At 36.0% G+C, this 23,554-nt stretch overlaps 2 protein-coding genes across 3 annotated transcripts in view; both read left to right on the top strand.

Annotated features, from left to right (window-relative positions):
• LOC107685573 (DEP domain-containing mTOR-interacting protein-like) overlaps positions 1-7,189 on the top strand; it is a 40,595-nt gene extending 33,406 nt beyond the window's left edge. For both annotated transcript variants that reach the window (XM_016482209.1, XM_016482208.1), the window contains one exon: positions 5,172-7,189. In XM_016482209.1, coding sequence (XP_016337695.1) covers positions 5,172-5,300 — 129 coding nt within the window. In that variant the 3' untranslated portion in view covers positions 5,301-7,189. The remainder of the gene's footprint in view (positions 1-5,171) is intronic.
• A 4,726-nt stretch (positions 7,190-11,915) lies between these two features.
• The window catches only part of LOC107685600 (collagen alpha-1(XIV) chain-like), a 131,833-nt gene continuing 120,194 nt past the window's right edge, over positions 11,916-23,554 (top strand). Inside the window, exons 1-3 of the mRNA XM_016482245.1 lie at positions 11,916-12,152; positions 13,578-13,699; positions 19,372-19,488. Coding sequence (XP_016337731.1) covers positions 13,600-13,699; positions 19,372-19,488 — 217 coding nt within the window. The 5' untranslated portion in view covers positions 11,916-12,152; positions 13,578-13,599. The remainder of the gene's footprint in view (positions 12,153-13,577; positions 13,700-19,371; positions 19,489-23,554) is intronic.

Below are 23,554 nucleotides of genomic sequence, written 5' to 3'. Positions count from 1 at the left end.
AATAACACTGCGTTGAAAAAAAAGTAGATTTTTGTTTGTATATGCTGTCAATTATAGTTCTTAGAAAAAAAATCGGAATTGGCAAAAATCGGTATTGACAGATCACAGTAACAAAAAAATCGGAAATCAGAATCGGCCAAGAAAATTGCAATCGGTGCATCTCTAATATATATGCTTGAGGCTGTGGATTACAGATAATAATGTTTTTGGCTAATTTTCACAAGCGAAATCAAGTCATTTCAATAGCAATCCATGTGATTTTCACACAGATTTTGCAACAAGTTCAAGTAAAGGTCATGCAGATATGTCATGTTGGCCACCAGAAAGCTGCTTGGTTTTGAAGTTGACTTCTGTGAGAGCTGTGTTTCATAGATTGCTACACTATAGACAATAAACAATAGACTTTTTTCACCAAAATTTAACTAATTTGACCACACCTTCAAAGGGAAAGTGCTCTTTACAAAAATAATGCTCGTGAATCGTTAAGTTTCGCTATATTACATTGCTATCCTTTTAAGTTAATGCTAGATTATGATCTAAGAGATACAGAGATAGAGATGACAGAGATTACAAAATACTCAACTACACTAACCCACCCACAGTCATTTAGATTTGACCTCAAGCACAGTACACTGAGTGGAGCAATCATAATGTACTTTGATTGCCGATCTGAGTGCATTCTCCTCAAGAGCACTCAAAATATAGTCTGTATTCCAGATGTTTCTTTAAGCACATCCGGTCTAAAACACCTAATGGTAACTGTATGTGTGTGTGTCTAATTTACAGTACTGACAGATGGAATAATACCTGCCCTTGCTCCTTTTTAAACAGTGACCCTAATTTACAGCAATAATGAACCATTACAGTAATGCAACTTAAAAAAAAAACACTACTCCCTCAACGTCACTTCTGAATGCTCATTACATAAGCTCATGTTTGCATACTGAGCTAATACGCTTAGTCTGTTTTTGAGGTAAAGGCATTGTGCTATTTAAAGACAACCTTTTGAGCAGAGGCTGTAATGCTGCACCTGCCCTGCTTCCAGTGACATCTTTTTGTTGTAATGAACATTGTTGCAAACATAATGAATGAATATATATATATATATATATATGTGTATATGTGCTTAACAAATTTATTAGACCACCCACCCCCACCACCCAATGTAAGGTTTGTGCCACAGCTGTCCTAAACTGTGACACAAACCTTACTAAACTACTTTTTTAAATGTTTTGTTTAGTGTTGTTTACGGATGTATTGTTAATTAGTGTTTTGTTAGGTTTTCTTTTTTGTTGTTACGTTGTAATTGTGATACGTTGTATTTTGGGACCCCCCTCGAAAACGAGATGATACATCTCAAGGGGTTTATTCTAATAAATAAATTCAAATCCTAAATTCAAACTAACAGTATTGGTGATTACCAAAATAATTTTTATGTGTCTGTATTGATTAATCCACCAGTATGTGTAAGTTCTTTAGTCACAGTAGTGTTTCTAATGCTAAAATATAATTATTGTATTAATGCTTTTTTTTGCTGCATATATTATATATACATACATACTATATATGGGTAGTTGACAAATACACCGTAAATGTGTCCTATGGTGTGACAGCATAAATTTTGAAAAAAAAAACTAACAATGAAGATAAATCTCTCTTATGCTATTTGTATATTATTAACAATTATTTACAAGAAATTAATTATTGATAATTAATTATTGTTTTATAAATTTTGCTGTTACACCATAGGACACATAAGTATTGGGACAGTAAAGACAAAATTGCTCCGTTCGCTGTGGAGACAAGAAATCTGTAAATATGATTAAAAGATGGATATGAGACAAAACTACAGAATGTCACATTTTATTATAGGGTGATTCAACACAGATGTTTTACCAACTAAGAAGATCAGCACTTTTAGAGTTTCATCCTCCTATCTGATGTGAGCAGAAGTATTGGGACAGTTGCCTCACAGGTCTTTCTAAGTGATCAGCTGTGTCCTGTTGCATTAATTGTTCAGATATTAAAAGCAGGGAATGTGTCGTATCAGTTATATCCATTGCTTCTGCATTCTTAGTCTTGCATTCGATGATGACACACAAACCAGGATGAAGACGAGGGAGCTGACTTTGAGAGAAACGCAAGCAATTTGGATGCTAAAAGAAAAGAGGAAGTCAATTAGAGCTATAGCAAAAACAAAGGGCATGGAGAAATCAGCAGTTTGGAAACCACCGACCAACCATCAGCAACCAACAACGATCTGATCAGCTGAGAAAAACAACAGCAGTTGGTGACAGACAAATCATAAAAGCTGTGAAAGTGAACCCTAAAATACGTGTTTGTAAAATCACCAACAACCTCCAGAAAGCTGGGGTGATGCTCTGACAATCTATTGTCCGGAGGAGACTTTCACACAGAATTAAACAGCAACACAATAAGATGCAAACCTCTGGCCAGCACCAAAAATAGAAAGGCAAGATTAGAGTTTGCAAAAAAGCACAAAGGTGAGCCAGTAGATTTTTGGAACAGAGTTTTATGGACAGTTGAGACCAAGAGTAACCTTTATCTAAATGATGGGAGAACAAAAGTGTGGAGAAAAAGGGAAGTGCAAATGATCCTAAGCATACAGCCTCAGCTGTAAAGCATGGTGGAGGTTATGTCATGGCATGGGCATGCATGGCTGTCTCTGGAACAGGCCCTCTCAGCTTTAATGACTTAATGTATGATGACAGTAGCAGAATGAATTTGGAAGGGTACAAAACCATCTTGGCTACCAATATTCAAGAAAATGCCACCAGACTCGTCAGAAAGCGCTTCATATTGCATCAGGACAATGACCCAAAACACACTGCCAGTTCAGTCAAGGAGTTTTCAGGGCAAAGAAATGGAAAGTCTTAGATTGGCCAAACCAATCTCCAGATTTAAATCCGATTGACCATGAATTTCACCAGCTAAAGAGGAGACTAAATGCAGAAACTCCCCAAAACAAGCAACAGTTGGAATTGGCTGCATTAAAGGCTGGGAAAAGCATTTCAAAGGATAAGACCAAGAGTCTGGTGATGTCTATGGGTCGCAGACTCACTGATGTGATTGCACGCAAGGGATCTGCAACTAAATAATAGCTTTTAATCTTTTACATTTGCCTTAAATTCAACTGTCCCAATACTTATGCTCACATCAAATAGTGGGATGAACTCTAAAAGTGCTATCCTTTTTATTTGGTAAAACATGTATGTATGAAACGGCTAATGATAAAATGTGACATTCTGTAGTTTTGTCTCATTCATCTTTTAATCATATGTGCAGATGTCCTAACTACACAGAAAACAAAGCAATTTTGTCATTACTGTCCCAATACTTATAGAGGGCACCACACACACACACACACACACACACACACACAAGAGGATAGGAAAAGATTGCAATTGAGGAATGTCATTACTCATCATTATATTTTCGTATTAATCAGTGTTATATTATATGTGACCCTGGACCACAAAACCAGTCTTATCAATGTAAAGCTTATTTATTCAGCTTTCAGATGATGTATAAATCTACATTTTGAAAAATAGACACTTAAGACTGGTTTTGTGGTCCAGGGTCACATATTATATTATATTACATTACATAATATTATATTACATTATTTTATACATTGCGAATTTATGGATTTAATTAAACCTTTTAAAACATTTTGTTGAGTTCTGCTGACAGTTGTAACGCCCCTGTGGACTGTTTGTTGTGGTTTCTTCCCTTTGTGTTGGTTTAGCCCGTCTAATCATTAGTTAATAACCATCATTGTGCTTGGTATTCTTTGTAAAGAAGACACTCCAAGCTTTCAAATGAACCCATATATGGGCTGATACCATATAAGGAAGGCTATGTAAATGAAGCATAAACATTTTTTACGTCATTTTGGACCCGTATCCGGGTCCGCAGAGTTTAACTGGTTTTAAAAAGTAATTTTTTGTAAGTTGTAGTAACTTAATGAAATCCTCTTAAGTTCTCAGCATGCTTTGCACAGAACTGGATAAGTAGAATTTATTTTAAGTTGAAACAAATTATTACTTTTTCTGATTTTAGAAAAGGGAAAGTTAGTATTTATTTCTGTTGTGTCTGACATTTAAAATAGTTTCTCTTATATTCTGTGAAGTTTTTGTGGTTACCATTGTGCTGAAAAGTACAGCTTGTGGTTAGGTTACATAAAGGTATAGGCTATATTGTATGTTGCTTTATGAGCAATCACTTAAAGGGGTCATATGATGTTGCTAAAAATAACATTATTTGGCTTAACTTTTATAAAGAATATCTCTTTGGATTTGAGACTTTAGTCTTTGCAACTTTACAGATCTTCTTTATGCACTAAGAGCTTGTAACACTCCAAAGAGAAAGGAAAAATTGAAATCGCATTATATGACCCCTTTAATGCCATTGAAAATAAGTTGACATGCAAAATTAGCTACATTTAGCATGTGCTATACTAGCTGTTATTTTGAAGTCATATAAATAAGTTGGTTCCAGCCCACCACTCCATTTACGAGTGAATTATATAGAAACTACTATGAGTAGGGACAATTTAATTTTTAAGATTAATCGGCTTAAAAAATGGTGTTTATGCTATAAATGATTAAGATTCTGTTAGTTGAACATAATTTTATTAGAAGTTGTCATAACTGAGCCAAACATTTGTACCTCTTAGCACAGAGATTACAACTGCTGGAGTTGTACATAGGCACCTAGTGTACAAATGGTGCCAAAACAGATGTTTTGAACACATGCTGATAATGGCAAGCTTTCACATGTTGTTTATTTATCATTTGATGCTGATAATGGTAATGGTATGACTCATTTCTGATGGTAGTGCCATTATGGGTCTGCCAGGAAGGACATAAAGGCTATTATGTTATTCATTTGCAGAACCCCCCGAGAATTAATTTAGCTGATTTTAAAATGCACTCCTTTACTGTTCTCCTGAAAGGTGTAATTGTGCCATGTTGCTGTACTGAGAAAAATTACGATCCGTTTATTGTGTCATATGTGTGGTTTATATGCTCTATAATCATTATGTTGTGTTTCAGCACTTTTATGTCTTTATCAAAGTACAAAAAGGGTGTACCAAGTATAACCTAACATAAAACTGTTGTTGTTTTGCCTCATTTTCATCTCTACAGGTGTGTCAGTTTGTGGTGGCAGTTAATGGAATGAATGTGCTGAATCTGGACTACAGGACTGTCAGCAGCCTCATCCTCACTGGCCCCAGAACAGTGGTCATGGAGGTTATGGAGGAAGCAGATTACTGAAGACAGCCACTCTTTAGTGTTTCTGTTCTTCTCTTGTTTGCTTTTTCTCTTAGCTGGACTTTCTTCAGTGAGTCAACGTTCTGTTTAATGGAATGTTCAGAGTAGTGAACTCTTGATTCCGTTCATCATTTTGATTCAAACCATTAACATGACACTAATCCATGCTTTGGAATCCGTGCCTCCCATTGGCTCCTCATTGACTGTTACCGGTCCATGTCAGCTAAGGCTGTACCTGGACAGATGATATGGGAAAAGCAGCTGCCAAATATCATTTTTAGCAGAACCGTAGCATTTAAAACACTCTTGGTAGGTTTGCAGAACCGATGCCAAACTAATATATGTGTGCCATTCAGGTGAGAGCATAATTCAGTGCTCTTTTTCTACTGTTTCATCATTTAGAGTTTAGGCTGTGAGATTTGGAGAGTAAAGGAATACAACATTGTATCAGGCATTTTATGACCTTAGTGTGGTTCGTTTAAAATAACTCTTTTATAATTCCTGTCATGCTTGCCGGGAGTTAGTAAAATAATACATATTGATATATCCATCCGAATTCAGGGAACAACCAACAACAGCACTTACAGACTTTAGGTGAAAGTTGAGAGTGAATGTTTAAAACGCTACGCACATCTGAACGATGCTGTTGTACTGTAACTCATGTCTTGATTTAAAAGTATCTTGTGAAAGTAGTTTAAAGTTTCTGTCTTTTGTCTAAATGCCATCAAAAAGGCAAGTAGTTACCTGTAAAATGTAACAACTAATATTATATGACAATATTGAAAATATCACTTTATAAGAGTTACGGCAGAAATATACTTTACACAAGTTTGTAAATGCAGACGATTGAATAATAACGTGCATTATTATTCTGGATGTGTTTTTATTCAGGAAAGTTGCTAGCTAGCTTAGCGATTATCTTCAAACCTTTAAACTGCTGGTCCACTTTGACAGAGGTTGATATGAAAGAGAAAAGTGATCATAAAAAAATCCTAATTATAAATTGCAGTCACGGTCAGAGACATTTCGGAACACAGAGTTTGTGTGTCTATACGAGTCTGCTTTCACATATTTGCGTAGAGTATTTTTCGGGACTTACTGTTTTAACTTGAAAACTTACTGCCATGAAAAATTTTGCATAGTCATGTAGTGTGTTTATAGAGTAAATCAGTCAATAAGACAAGTCTATGAATTCACTCACCAAATTATGTAACTAGTTTAAGACATACATTTGTAATTCTATCTAAGGATTTATTAGACAAATTGGAAATATACAGTAGTGCTGTATATGCAAACTCCTATATGCATGTGTATTGTACAAAGCAAGCATCTGTGTAAGAATGAAGATATGTCATGACACAACATGATATCTATAATGTGCTCATCTTCCACACATTCTTTCTTCTCTGTGGATTTTTTTTTTTTTTTGCAGGTTGCTTATTGTGCAGTTGTACTCATTTGTATTGATGAGAATGACAAATAACAGTCACATGATGATATTTTGTTCTTAATTGAAGTAGGCTTGAATCTTCTGCCTTAATGACCTGTATTGTGCTGCTAATTCTCACGGCTGGTCATGTAACATCTGAAAAGTCCTCTTTTAAAGACGGTATAGGTGAAGATTTTGGAGGTGATCATGACAATCAGCATCAGAGTAGTCTGCTAAATACTGGGCCAGATATGTGCCACATCTTCCTCACTGCCGGGAAGTCTAAGCTAATCTAATAATCTTATAGTTCTTCTGTCTTCTGTTCTGAAATAGAATGAAAAGGAAAGTTTCATTTAAAACGTAAGTTCAGTGCAGCTAAGTTCAATGCACGTGTGTCTGTTTAAAGGGATAGTTGACTCAAAATTATGTCCTCATTTACTCACCCTCAAACTGTTCCAAACCTGTATGGTTTCTTTCTTCTGTTGCATACAAAATAAGACATTTTGAAGAATGCTGGCAACCAAACAGTTGATGGAAGCCATTGACTATGTAATTCAATGGCTGTTCATGTTATTTATACAGGGTTGGAACAACTTAAGGGTGAGTAAATGATGACAGAATTTTTATTTTTTGGGCAGACTATCCCAAGGGGTAAGTTCATGGTACCATAGTATTTCTTTGTGCAGCTCTTATTCATGATTAATATGTGTTTTGATTAATGTTTTATTAAACTTATTGATTTAATTTCAAAACTGTCTTCTGTGTCTTAAAACCACATAATTGGCATCCTCTCTCTCTCTCTCTCTCTCTCTCTTAAATTTTATTACAAATTACATTTATAATGTAAGATTCTCAATCTGTAACATTTTCAAGCAGAAATATGGACTCCACAGGTTAGTGATAACACTTAAATTGCTCGGTATATTTCTCATTTAAAATTAAAATGAGAAATTACAGATTTTCAGTGTGGCCTCAGACTGTATTAATGTATCAAATGGTAGGCTATTCATAACCAGTCCTGAGACAATAACAATTTGCGTACAGCGATGACGTAATGCTGTTGACATCCTGAATTATTTAGGTTTACTAGTGCCACCTGTTGGTTAATGAGACTTTGCATATTTTATTGATTTTCGAGCTCCAGACGTTGAGGTAAATATACCTTTTACTGTTACTGTTAGGTTTTCGTGTCTTTTATTCTTTTATTATCCTTTTTGTTTTTTGCTGACAGTCGTTTTAGCCTCAAGGTTATTCTTTCTGAGCAACAGTAGATCCATACTTGATTTTTTTATCGCTAGAGGGCAGTGTTACTCTTTGCCTCGTCTGATACCACATTCACTTCACTTTAATTCTGTTGCATTAAAACTGAAAGTTACAAATATTGATCGTCAGCAGCCAGAACAATGTCAAGATGACATTCTTTTAAACAGCGGACCTTCTGTGTAATCTTCTTTGTTAACGCCGCTTTATAAATGCTCCACGTTTTTCATTTCCTGTCTACATGCTTCCTACTGAGGCAGTGTCTTTCCAATTTATATTATAGTGCTCTTCTGTTTTAGTATATTAATCTTACCTGTTGTCTGAATGAAACATAATGTAACCACATTCATTTTTTATTGATTTTTTTAAGCTTAAATGTGCTCTGGTTGTAGGAGTAGACGAGGTGAGTTGTGAGTGTTGATAGCAGTTGGTCTTTTAAGGAAAAGAGGATCTTGGGGAATTCCCTGCACACTATATGAGGTAAGAGCAGACAAACAGACATTTAACCTCTGTCTTAAGTCAACCATCCCCCACTGAGGCTGTTACCTGAGTTTAATAAGTAATACTGAGCTCATTTTTTCTCTACTCATTGTCAAGGATCAACATTTCTTCAACCATTTTAATCGAATCTGACAAGAGCTGAACGATTTACAAGATGTGATTAGAACAGATCAAATAAACCATGATTATTGCAAATCAGTTTAATGGGTGACTAGAAAGTATGTGACAGATCGAAAGTGCATCATTAAACTGCAGAAATTTAGCTGAAGTGAATCAAGTGCTTCAGAACGGCCACATTTGTCTAAGTGACCATGCAGAGGCTTATGTCCTAAAGCTATGCTCTGCTGCTGATTCCCAGAAGTGGGCGGGCAAGGGAGTCTAGATGCTTTTTTAGTTCAGTAGGCCACACAGTTCAGACAACTGATGGATGAACATTATCAATGATCATTATCAACCGCTCCTTCCTTGATAATCCCTCAGTCCCACTCCAAAGCTCTGCCCAACATGTTTCCTATATATATATATATATATATATATATATATATACAGGTGCATGTTGAGATAGTGAATTGGTGGGTTTTTGTTAAATGTGAGCCAAAATCATCACAATTAAAAGAACCAAAGACTTAAACTACTTCAGTCTGTGTGCATTGAATTTATTTAATATACAAGTTTCACAATTTGAGTTGAATTACTGAAATAAATGAACTTTTCCACGACATTCTAATTTATTGAGATGCACCTGTATATATATATATATATATATATTACAAAAAAAGGTTAAAAGATAAAAAAGATTTTAAAAATCCACACATAGCTTACATTTATGCAGTTAACACTGACATTTTATTTAGCTTTCCCCGGGATTTGAACCCATGACCTTGGCATTGCTCTACTGTTTGAGCTACAAGAAAGCATGTGTATATTTATATGTACACATTTCTAAATTTTTAGACGAGTGCATACATTTCCGTTATACAGACACACTTATACAGGCCACATAGCCTACCCCTTGCACTTTTATGAGCATAGACCATTGCCCAGCCCATTTATGCAAGATATCACTGTTCAACAAAGCAGTTATGTGCACTGATTACCTTCACAGACAGCCTGTGGAAAATATTAACCTTTTGTGTTAATGATGAATCTTTTGTGAAACCTCCTCACCGGCGAATCGCATTGAGAGGACTGGCCAAATCTTAAAAATAAGTCTAACAAGGGCATGGCTCATCAGCCCCTTCATCCTATTCAAAAGTGTTTGGAAATCTGCCAGATTTATATGAATATGCAAACTTGAGCCGTATTCCATGTCCTTCCCACTTTGCTAAGGGATGCCATATTAAATAAACACTGAGACAGGCATATTCACTTTATGGATCCAAGATCGATATGCACTGGAATAGTCAATGCCACGGCCGTGACCCCCATGAAGCCTCTAAGAATGTTTGCGTTTTTTAAATCCTAAAGACCTTTGATCATTGAGAGGTGTGTCCATTTTGTTACCATGTGCATCTCTATATGCAATCATCTGAACACTATGTGTGTGTGTTTGTGTGAAAACTGCCTTTATGTACAAGCGTGCATCTGCTTGTCTGCGTGAACTGCTCTTTCCTCTTTCCTGTATCCCCAGGGTCTTGCAGACTCCTCCACACCATCATCTTTTGCCGTATCCCACGGTTAATTAGAAGTCGCTGAGTAATATAAGGTTCCTTTGGAGCCTGCTGAATGAACCCGCTGATTAGCCCACAATGCCTCATTACACTCGGCCTTGTCATTTGGGAATAAGCCATTCAGCGTTAAAGAGCTTACAGCCACTGCATCTCGGCATCCAGGTGTCACCGTTCCAGTCCCGCGCTGACTCTGTACATTGAAGTTGATAAATGCTGTATACGCTGCAAGCTGGGCTGCTTTCAATGAACCATTTATTCTGTGAAGAAGTTTTTGAAAGTCTATAAGATTCTTTTCGAAATCAAAATGTACTCTTTCTTTTGAAGGATGAGTTTGCGATAAAGTGCTGTACACTTTCCTGCACTTTAATGCTCGGTGGTAAGCGAGAGCACAAGACTTGTCCTCATGAGAGATTCAGAGTAGTTTAAAACACTTCATGCACTTTTCAACCATATTTACATATTGTTATTGGTTGTAAATCGATATTCGGCAGCCATATTTGTTTGCACTGAAATCAACAATGTGAACATAAACATTTGCATATACTCTTATAACCTTCAAAAACATGGTGAATGATCATATGGTGGGGTGTTATGAACCCTTGATCATTTCTGTAATATATTTACTCATCAGATGAGTCATGCAAATGAAGTGGTTCATTCAGACTGCAAATCTGCGGTCTCGTGGGAAGTGCCGCCAGTGTGATGGCCCATGGCAATCAAATAATGAATAACAACAGTCAAATATTCTTTCATCCCCATAACCAAGCTGAATATGGATTACAAGAATGTGGTTACACACATTTTAGGTTTTTATAACTCTGGCAAACCTTGGCCAAGAGAACACCTGTTTAGTACTCCTTGGTGATAAGTGTGAATTTGGTAGATTTCTACAAGTGTTGGGTCATGCAGAGAACTTCCAAAATAACATTGCACTCTGGATTCTGTCCAATCAGCAACCTGCACACAGTAAGAAACGTCTCACGCACAATCTCACATATCTTTCACATCTCTTCCTTTCAACACTTGTGTACATTCAGATAGCTTTGTTCCCTGCTCAACTTGAACTGATATAAGAAGGTGCATGTGTTACCGAAAGGATAAAGTTATTTTCAGTGTGCTAGGAGAGAAAACAGAACACAAAGAAATACAATACGATGATCAATCTAAAATACAAGTACTTCCAAAGAGAATGGAAGTGCATATTGTTTTGAGATATTTAAGCTTTTTACATTGAAACTGCTAGGTTAGCTGAACCCAATGTGCAATTATGGAGTATTGGAGGGTTTGACTCTCCAAATTAAGATGTGAAAACCCTAACAAAAAGTTTTGAAAGAGTATGTATTATATGTATTATCTTACACTTAAAATGCCTATATACGCTATGATTCAACAGTTTCAGAAAATTTTCTGAAATTACACACGTTTTGTTTCAAAAGTTCGTAAAATATGCTAATTCACGTTTAACTATGACAGATAATAGCCTACTAACAAAAATTATTTTAAAATTTCAAAAGTAACTGAATAATTGCGCACACTGACTGATTCAATTAATTTCAGTTAGTAAAATATAATTATAGGCAGTGCCATAACAGTCAATTGAATCATCCATCACCCTGGTGTAGGCGTTATGATTGTTCATTACAGTTGCATTCCCTTGAAATATAATGATAATGGCTTTTCTTCCCCGCGCTGAACAGCCTACACGTAGGCAGGATCAAGTATTTGAGAAGGGCTCTTGATTGTCGTGAGATCATTCGTCGTCTGTCCAGTGGCTGCAATTGGTCGCATGAACGTTTTTTTCCCCCGGACTCAAGACTAAAGGATGAAATGAGGTGCAGAGCTGAAGAGCTGAGGGAATGGACGAATAAAGACAGACGAAACACGCACACGGAGAGCGCTGCGAGAAGATACGAGTGAAGTCTGACCATCACAAGACGCTGGAATTTGGATCCCATTTAGATCAAGTGGATTTCACTGAAGCGAATGGTGTGAAAGGTAAGACTGCTGTCGGATTTCATCTGTTACATTCTCTACTCATTATCTGATATGCGTTTGTTAAAACAATAGCCTACTGTGAGAATTACTCAAGATGCAGACTAGAAAATATATGCGATATATTGTTGACTGTTTTGCCACTTTTGTATTGTTATGCATTCTCGTGTATTTATTAAAGAGAATTTAATGTATAATTTTGGAAAACCTTTTTAGTTCAGTTTATCTCTTACACAATAAACTTAAAAGTGTGTTTAGTTAGCCTACATATATAGCAATGGCACAACATTTTTATAGCCTATATTTTTTACTCGTAAAATATTTCCCCAACTAATGTAAATAGAAACTTTCAAATGTTCTTAAAACAATTTTATAATATAGCCTAGTTGATATAAATAAGTAGGTTTTCTATTATTATTATTATTATTATTGCTAGTATAATATTCTCTAACTGAAAGAGAGAGAGAGAGAGAATCATAGGGATGTCCAAGACACCACCAATGCTCAAAGAATTGACTTGATGTATCCTACATCTATTTTTAAATTTAGCGCGTTTCATCTTTACTGTGCTGTTGAGAATAGAAATGAAGCCAAGGTGAGTGCTTGATGTTTATTTCAGGATTCATCATTCAGTAGCAGGTGAAACACACACACACACACACACATACACACACACACACACACAGACAGAGACAGAGGGAGAGAGAGAGAGAGGGACAAAGACAGACAAGCAAGTGAATTTAACCATGCATTGTGGGCTTGTTAAAAAAGGCTTCTCTTGTAGTACAAATATTTGACTGAAATGAAATGTTCGGAGCCTTGATAGCATGCTTTTTATCCCATTTTACAGAATAAAAAGCATGCATTGAGATAAATGAATAGTGAAATGCTGATGGACAAGCATGTGCCATCCAAACAAGCTTTAATTTAAACGATATTCCATTTAAAAAGGCACATCATGACCAACAACAACAATATATATAGAGAGGGAGAAGGAGAGAGAGAGAGAGAGAGAGAGAGAGAGAGAAGAAGCCATGTGTCACAACAGCTAAGGAATACTGACTTATTGAACTACATACCATAGTCTGCAGCTAACCGGCATAATCTCTTGACCCTAATTTAGACCACTGTTTAAGTTAAGTAGGGGTGTCCTCTTGAACAAGCCCGGGCGGCTTCCTCTCTAAACACACGTCAGCCTTCTTATCCGACATGAATGACAGGAGCCGTAGTGGCCTGCTTGTTCTCAGGAACAACAATGGTCCTCAGGAAGCACTTCTCACTGGCTGTCCATCAAAACTCAACAAAGTCTTTACTGTTCTTGACCCGCAGAGACTTTCCCTCCTCCCTCTCTGTGTTTCTGAAATCCCCCTGAGGCTACACAGCTTCACTGAATTCCTCCACTCACTCTCTGCTTCTCTGCCTCCGTAGGTGCAGGGCAAGCATCACTCACATGGCTATAAGGATGCGGGTGTCGGGATCGAGGATTAAGCTGTGGTGTCCGCTTATCTCGCTGGCACTGATTCAGTTTCTCACCCCTGTTTCGGCTCAAGGTAATTGCTGTCTTCATGGTTCTGAATTGGTATTTGCTCTGGTTTATTGGCTTTTGTGTGGCTGCGTAAAATATGAAATGTTGTCCTAATAATTTAATGCATAATTTAGTCACAATGGCCGGGTTACATTTGAATTTGACCCTTCATGCACCTTCACGTCTCCTAAGGGGACTCATTTTAGTGTAACATCTCTCAGTAAGAAAGTAAAAAGAGCTAAAGTGAGTCTTGAGGATTTTAGATGGGATAGAGATGTGGAAAAGCATTTAGTCTATAACATCACAGGGGACCACAATGATAATATCCTTCAAGGCAGCTTAAAGGCTTAATTGGTTGCTCTGCTTGGAAGGAGTTTCACATTCCTCTCAGGCCCTGGAGTGAAAGGTGGAGCCTGGATCATCATCTGGAGTGGGAGGTTCTGTTCGGAAGATAAAGTTTGGATTACTCTTTGAATTTTTTGCCTTCACTCTTCTTTCCAGACCAGCACTTGTGTGATGGGCATGTGTAGTCTTTAAATTGATGCTGCCTAGAAAGGTTCTTTTCATCCCTCAAATCACTGAAAGCTGTTGGTGTCATTTTAAACTGCTCAGTGTTGCAGCTGAATGGGAATAAACAAACCAAAGACTTTTAGTTGAAGGAATATTCTGGGTTTAATACAAGTTAAGATGAATCGACAGCACTTGCGGCATAATGTTGATTACCATGAAAATGAATTTCGTCTTGTTGCTGCTTTAAAAAAAGCAAAAATCTGGGTTGTAACGAGGCACTTACGATGGAAGTGAATGGGGCCAATACATAAACATTAAAATACACTGTAACACTTTAGTATAGGGACCAATTCTCACTATTAACTAGTTGCCTACTGGCATGCCTATTATTAGCATATTGGCTGTTTATTAGTACTTATAAAACATATTCTGCATGACCATATTCTACATTCCTAATCCAACCCAATACCTAAATATAACAACTCCCTTACAAACTATTAATGAGTGGCAAATTAGGAGTTTATTTAGGCAAAAGGCGTAGTTAAATGGTTTGTTAATGGTGAGAATTGGACCTTAAAATAAAGCACATTCTGTCTGAGTAGGTTGGAGTATTTATTTATTTTTTTTAAGTAGGTTTAAGCGTGATTTGTAAACTAATACATTTTGATGTTTGAATCACATAACTAGCTTCATATGTATGGCTTTTCGGATATAGTAATCTTGCTCTGTAGCTCACCCGGTATAGCACTGGACTTGCAAAATGTACATTATGTCTTAATAAAGAGCTGAAAGGCTTGTAGAAGCAAGCTAAAATGACATGGTTGCTTCAGCAAATTTGGTTTATCTCGTGTTTGAAATCGGTTGGGTTTAGTGTAGGGTTTCATGTAGGTGGCATGCTATTTTCAAAAGTCATAGAGCATTAACCTGTTAGTGCCACTCGCCAGATATTTAATTTCCGAACTTCTGCGATACATAAAATGACCACTTTTATGTTCATCTGTTCTGGAGAAAACTGAATGAGGTTTTTAGTGCACATTTAGGACAAATTAAAATTTGAAAATGTGCAAAGCATGTCAAAAATGATAAGCCTTAAATTTCTGCTTTTATATCCTCCAAAAATTATCCCTAAGTTCCTTGCCATTACTTCACTTTTTGCATTTTTTAAAGACAAAGGACGAGTTGAAATTACTATTTGTTGTAATTAACACTATGCCACAAATGCTATCAATTGAGCTTAACTTACTGTAGCTTTTGAACCTGTCATATTCCTATAGAAAATATGTAAAACACATTGCACTGTGTTTGTGGGTACTTGATGCGTTGGAGCAAAAATGATTGCAAATGCTGACAATGCCCTGCTGAGAATGAATGGGTAGAAGCAGGGAGTGATACAAAGCGGTATGATGAGACATTATGAAAGCGTTTTGGAAGGGGCTGTCTTGTGTGCGTGATGAAGTTGTGGAAAAATGAAACAAAAGAACTGAAGGTCGACCTTAAACAGTCTGTCTGAAATCTTGTTAAAAGCAGTCACACGCACAAAATAATTCACATTCACAGTTTTAACATAATTGTTGTTTGGATTTACACAGGCAGTGCATCTCATTACAAAACCTTTAACTAAGCAATTTGTCTAGCTAATGTGTTTTTACACATTGGCAAGATGAGAAATGTAGCCAAGTCTCCCAGATTTTCATTTGGTCCTGCATAATTCCTGCTTCTCAGATCTGTGTAAATTTACATCACATCCAACAGACTTAGGCTACTTCCACATGAAGCCAGAGCTTTCCCTATCCGATCTTTTTTTCCCCTCGTCTCAAGAAATATCTGCGTCCACACGAAACCACAAAACCGACACAAAACGATGTAGTATACATGCCAGACCAGTATGTGGCGCTGTAATTCTGCCACAGAGATACACTAAAAACGGAGAAGAAGACTTGGACTATGTGCATAAACCTTGCGCACACAAACGAACATGGAACAATACATTTATTAATCTGTGTTAATGTTAGTTAATAAAAAGACAATCGTTCAATGTTTGTTCATGTTTTTGTTGCTGTTATGTGACGTAGCGGTGTCTGACTAGGGGCGAGACGTGGGCTGATGACGTCATCGTTTCTGAAAATATACGGATTCGCTGTCCACATGAAAACGCAAGGGCGGCGTTTTCAGATTTATTCACTCTAGGACCCGGTTAAAAAAATGATAGGTTTCACTCTCCCAAAACGCCGGATCCGTGTGGACGAAACGCCTATACGATACAAAATGTATGCATATACAGCTAAACGCATCTGCGTGTGGACGGGGCCTTAGATGATTGTAAAGTGCAGAATGTTTCTGACTGCTCCCGCTAAGTAGGCATTAATATTTTTATTCACTCAACACTGATTTTTGAGTTTGTAGAAAATAAATGTTCAAAACAAGTGCGGAGCCCTCTGACAGGTGAATAATTGGAAGCACGATGATAAAAGGACGCAGTGGATTTTGGAGTAAGAGCTCTGTGAGTGTCTCCAAAAGGATGAAAGATAACCACATCAAAGGCCTGCGGATTTGTGGGTGCGCACTTCTAACACAGACAGATACGGGACCTCCTGCTCGTATTTCTCTCGTTTCAAGTTACAAGTCAGCACTTGTCACCCTTAAACCACCATTGCCGTTGTTCCTTACCTCCCCCTCAATCTCTACAGGAGTCTATTTGGCACAAAATCTTTAATCACCAAGAGCCAGGAGACATGGATACCTGGGTGTGCTAAGACAGTTTTCCTAGAAATATTCTATGAAACTTGTCATGGTACTGCTTCCAGAAATCTGTTGTTTTTTTCACGCCGATGAATGTATTATGTTCTTCTTCATTATTCATGGTTTGTGAGCAGAGTTTTAGCATTTCAACATTGTTGGAATTACTTTCTGAGTTGTGTTTCGCATACATTTTTCATTTCCGTCATGGTGTGCAGTACTGAGCTGGCACAACAACACGCTTTTCTCCTCTAAATTCGTACTACCAGGGTGGTTACTTTATGCACAGATGATCTGTTGTGAAAAATGTTCAAAATTCTCTGGATGGCTGGTTCTATATCAGTACTCATTTCATCCCACTCACATGAATGACTAAGAATTTTCACTGACACTTTCTATGAATAGAGTACAGTTTGGTGTTCCATAACTGTTTTCAAAGCTATAGAGGCACATATACTGTATCATTTTTTTTGTGAACTATTAGATATAATAATTATTAGATAAGTTAGGTATCTTAAGTTTTATTATAGTCAAATTAACTTTGACTCTCTATACTTTATTCTCTTTACTCAACTATTAAAAATGTCATTTTGGATATAAATGATATGCAGTTCATTGTAGAAAGAAACTATTTTAATTATTATTTTTGATAAATAATTATTATTAATAAATTATTCATACTGTATACACTATCATTTAAAAGGTTGGGGTTGATAATTTTTTTTAATGTTTTTTTTTTTAAAGAAGTCACAAGGCTGCATTTTTTTGATGAAAAATACAGTAAAAAACATTAATATTGCGAAAATGATTATAAAATAACTTTAAAATTTTAAACTTTTTAATGATTTAAAATAACTCTTTTCTGTTTTAAAAATTGTGAATTTTTATTTACTCGTGTGATCACAAAAAATTTTTTTCCAGCTGGTATTACTCCAGTTTTAACTGTCACATGATTCTTCAGAAATCATTCTAATATGTTGATTTGATGCTGTTTTCTATTTAAATATATTTTAAAAAGTAATTTATTAATGTGATGGCAAAACTGAATTTCAGTAGCCATTACTTCCGTCTTCACAAAACATTTCTATTTTTGTGGAATCCATAATACATGATTAAATTCAGGATTATTTGATAAATGTAAAGTTCAAAAGAACAGCATTTATTTATTTTAATGCATCCTTGCTGGAAAAAAAGTAGGCCTATTGATTTCTTTAAAAAAATGTACAAACTCCAGCCTTTTGAATGGTAATGCACATTTATACATTTAATCATTAATATTGGTGTTTGGTCATTTTAGCTGTTGTGAAAAAAAAATGTGGGACCATTTCTATAGCATGATGTAAAGACAAGTAAATAATATAATTTATTCACATAGAAAATATATGTTTATCAATAATCACTATCAAACATTTGGTCCCAAATTAGCTAGCCCATAGTGAGAAACAGCTTAATTTAGGCTAATCTTTCAGCCCTTTCACTTGCTACCTTGTTACCAGCTGGGTAGTTTCCACGTTTTAAGCACAGAAATGTGTTTCTATATACACTGATTGATGGAAATAAGTCATAGCTCCCCATAGACACATATTGGACAGAGTGTGTCCATGAGAAGGGAGATGTTCACCCCACAGGAAACCCAGCAGTGTTCTGTTCCTCAGGTTGGTGCACCTAGATCAGTTTTATGTTTTATCTCTGTCTCCTAAACGCCCTGTTTCCAATAGTATTGACCTCTGGGTTTTATTTTTACTTATTTTCCTTTTCTGTTTGTGCCAACATGTTTTCTTCATATACTTTATGTAGCACCTCGGTTTCTTTCTCTGAGCAGGACTGTGGCATGTGAACAACATAAGCACAGAGAAACATTAATTAATCAATGTTTCATTACCTTACATGAGGGATGTGTGATGTTTGGGTGTGGTGATTTCTCATAGGTCTAACACACAACAACTGATTATGGGTCAGAAGGGTTTATTTACTTCAGTAGAAAAAAAGACTACCTCTAATCAGTTGTTTATGGCTGTAGACACTCATAAACTGAAGTAATATGCTTTTTTGAACTTTTTAAGACTTGTCTTCCTCTTCAACCTCACTGGTATTTACTTAGGATGCTTTAGAAAATAGCAGAAAGCTATACTCTTCTGACCTTTAAAAGTCACATTCTCTTCTCAATTACCGTCTTTTCATTTTTAATGAGACTGTAACTCTCTGTTCATGATTTTATGTGCATAATGTCGGATGGACAATTAAATAATAATATTAAATCACCTTACATTTCCTAATATTAAATACCTTACAGATTATTATAACCTTAAATTGGACACCGAGTGAGAATATGACTTAAAACATACCTTTCTTTAGATTTTTATCCAAGTACAATTTAAACTCTCATCTGAAAAATATTTTTTTAATATAATTTGCACATTTTCAGTCTATAATTCCTTTCTTTCCTTGCAGTTCCAGCTCCAAGAAGACTTCGATTTAAAGTCCTGAGTGCAGGCCGGCTACTTGTCTCATGGAAGGAACCAAAAGGAGAATATGAAGGCTACAAATTTATATATAATAGTGAACCAGGTAAGAAGCAATGACAGTAAAACAGCGTTTTTATTTAATTTGGATCTTTTGTGGTCAGTCAGTATTAATAAATGTAGTGGTACTATATTGTATGCATACAGGTTTGCTTTCTGTTAAATTTGTTATTAATGAAATACAGTCTCTGTTTGAGTCCTTTTCAGCTTTACTTTTGTCTTTAAATGCATTCAGATTTTCTTCACTTCCCTCTGTGAGCTTCGACAGATGTATTTGTTAACCTTGCCAGATCTGAAGGACTCTTTGTTTCTTTACATATTTGACAATAGTCCTTGTCAGGGGCTTTGATACGTCTCCCGATAAGACATAAACAGCCAAGGTCACTCTCTGGTTTTATGTAAACTAGGTGCACTAGTCATCAGTAAAATCACCCCTTTGTTAAACACTCACAACCCCCTTTTCTCGGGCAACAATAAGCCATGTCCAAACTCTTTGTTTCTTAGAGCACATTCCCGAACTCTGTGTATTTTAGGTCTGGGCCCATAGAATAGATAATCATCAGCCGGTTCAGACGTTCCCAACAGATGGGAAAAGCACTCGTTTCAATTATAGCAGCTCATTTGCTGTGTTCCTATGTGCAAAGTGGCATTAATGGGCATGATAATTCTCTCTATTGGCCAGAATTGAGGTATTAAAGTGATGGAACAGGGTTGGATGAGGACAGGTGATAGTTTGCATCAGAGCGGGTCAGTACGACTCTTGTGATTGAGGTGAGGAATGTCTGGCTGCAGTACCTGGCCAGAATCAAGGGGGTCAGATGGAGGTCAGATGTCTGATCCAGCTGCTTGTATTTATGGTACCTGATGTCAGCTTTGTAAATGTCCAATCTCACAACAACATTGGCGTCCTTAGAAAGGGCTGCAAACGGAAAATGGCAAATCTCCTAAAATGAAACATATGACAACAAATGACTATTGAATGAATGTTTTAGTTGGAAAATTCCAAAAATGTATTCAAAATTAACATAATGATGCTGACAAAGTTTATACACTGATTTGCAGCGTAAATGCATTAATGTCATGTCATTGTTTGCTTCCATCCAAAACAGCTATACATAACTAATACATAACTGTCAGAGTTGCAAGCTAATTAGCTTTCAGCATTGTCTCACTGTATCATCAAACCTAGTTTACTCGCTTTTCTTAAGTAGATTCAGTGATTACTTTTTACAGTGTAGTATTAAGGATAGCAGGTAAAGAGAAACAAATAAAATTTAACAAAATTATTGATTAAATGAATGAAGGATCTCAAAATAAGTGAGACTTAATGACAGGCCATATATAGATTTACTAGAATGAAGGAATGGAGGATGGAGTTTCTCTAAACATTAAGTATGTAAATGGAACAGAGTTGTGCATGCATGTGTAAATGTTTAGAATGATCATAGTCTGTATTTGTTCCGTTGATTTACTATATTGGCAATTGCTGTGTTATTGATCGGAAAGATTATATTGTGTCATTAATTACTGCGCCTTTAAACCTGCTGCAGTCTTTTATAGGTTTGATCAATATTCAATAATATACATATCGTCCTCTCTGAAAAATTCCCTCATGGACAGCAATTGAATATAAGTTATATGAACTTGAGTGGGTGATTTAGCTGTTCATTTGTTCCAACTTGATGCTGTAATTCTAGTAAACAATTGTATTTGCTTCATATAAATATCACTTTGTGGTCTTATAAGAATATTTTTGCTTGTTTGGAGAAAATGTTGTGTTAATTATGCTTCCCAAACAAAGCTGAAAATGTTAAACAATAACCAATAATTGCTTAATTTATTTTAGTTTAATTATTTGTATTAATTTATACAACAAAACTCTGAGAAAATGCATTTTTATTTACATATTGCCATTACCAACCAGTCTAAAAATTGAATAATTTTACAAACTAAAAGTGTGTGTATATATATATATATATATATATAGCAGTTCCCGGTTCATTTTCAAATAGATAACAGCACAATAAAAGTAAAAAAAAAAAGAAAAAAAGTGATGGCTTTAAGTGATTCGTTTACTGAGTGAGTCTGTTTCAAAGAGCTAACTAATGAGGCCGTTTCGTGAATATTTTTGATTGACTCATCAAAAGAACCTTTCATAAGAGTCATTTTTCATCAATCGGACATCTCAGCTTTTGCTGTTCTTGTGCAGGAAAGACTGATGTGCACCCTAGCGAGATGATATCACACAAAACCAAATTCAGACTCACACAATGTGCCCTTAGCCACAAGAAAATGAGAGAGAGAGAGATGTAAGATGTTGAATGTGTTTAATCACTCTTGAAAAGGTATATTCTGGCTCATGGCATCTACGGTACTTTCCTTTCTTTAAAAGTGACATGTTTTCCCCTTGAGCACAAACAAAATAAACAAAATAAAGTTTTTCCGTTTTAAGTATATGTTCAGTAATAGATGTGGTCAAATATGAAAACAGAGTAAGTTATCAAATTTTGCATTGGGATTAAGCACAAATTGATTTCGCATCTATTTTTAGATGTAACTATACACTATTTTCCCCTCAAAAGCCCTTTGCTCCACTCTTTTTAAAAATCAAAGAGGGAAGGAAGATATTCGTATGTGACAAAGCAATTCTGTCCTTTGGTCTCATTTAAACAAATGAGAATTGGAGTGCTTTGATGTTGTCGTGAGAAACGGTGACAGTTTGCTGTCTGCAGCAATCTTCTTTTACTTTTCTATGAAGCGTGATGTGCAAAGTCATCAGCAAACTGTGGTTCTCCAGTTCTGACTCTAACCCGAATCATGCTCCCACTACTGCTGAATAAGCAACTTCCACTCCCCTTCAATTGATCTCTCAGCAAGCCACGAGGATTTTAATCAGGATCATTGGTCAGGGATCTGAATTGCAGGGGCAGACTTCTTCATCACAATGAAGGACTGTGATATGACTATGCCGCTGTTCAGGCATGACTGATTCAAATGCAATACATTTTGGCTGCACTTTTTAGTTCATCACTATGCTTTTTTGGTCTATTTTATTTTATTTTTATTTTATTTTTAAAGGCCAGATCTTTAAAGGGATACTCCACACAAAAACGAAGCTTCTCTCATCATTTATTCACCCTTATGCTGTTCCAGGTATATATGACTTTCTTCTATGGAACACAGATGGAATGTGGAACCCTCAAAGCGGATGCTTCAAAAACCACACAAAACAAACACAACGGTAATCCATACAACACCAGTTTGATGAATCAATGTCTTCTGAAGTGAAACAACTGATTCACTTTTTTAACAGACATTGATTCACTTTTTTAACTATAAACCATCATAAGATTATGCTTGATGTACAGTAAATGTCAGAGTTTCACAACACTCTTATGATACGCTTCACAACATGATGTTTATGTTACATCAAGTGTGAACACAAGGATGTGCATGTGACAGTTGGCTGGAAGCAATGGTTTATTGTTTAAAAAGTCAAAAATATTAGTGATTTTCTCTCACACACCTATCATTTTGCTTCAGAAAACAATGATTCATCAACTGGGTCCTATGGATTACAGTCATTTTCGTTTTGTGTGGTTTTTGAAGCATCAACTTTGAGGTTTTCACTCAATCGCAGTATATGGGCTCACAGAAATGGATTATTTTCCTAAAATTCTCTGTTTGTGTTCATTTGACAAAAGAAAATCATACATCTGAGTAGGGCTGTGCGATTTGGGGGAAAATATCAAATTGCGATTTTTTTGACAGATATTGCGATTGCGATTTGATTTGCGATTTTAAATTTGCAAAGTCAAGCTTCAGCTCAATATTGTCAATAATGTGCAGCACAGTATGGGTATCATTACCCTGCTGAAAAAAACAATAGAAACCATCACAGAAATTCTTATAGTTTCCATTAAACCATTACAAAATTCCTTTTTGTTTTGGGCATTATTCCAATAGGAATTACTGTTGTTCTATTGGTTGCCATCTGCCAGATTACATACCACCAATAGAATCCATCAAATAGACACCAATAGACATTAAAACCAATACAATTCCCATTATAACCCTGAAATCCATTACATTTGTTATTGTGTTTTGGGAGG

Source organism: Sinocyclocheilus anshuiensis, unplaced genomic scaffold (assembly GCF_001515605.1).
Source record: "Sinocyclocheilus anshuiensis isolate Anshui unplaced genomic scaffold, SAMN03320099.WGS_v1.1 scaffold185, whole genome shotgun sequence".
NCBI classification, from domain to species: domain Eukaryota; kingdom Metazoa; phylum Chordata; class Actinopteri; order Cypriniformes; family Cyprinidae; genus Sinocyclocheilus; species Sinocyclocheilus anshuiensis.
Note: the sequence above shows the minus strand (reverse complement) of the source record. Positions and strands in the feature narration are given on the sequence as shown.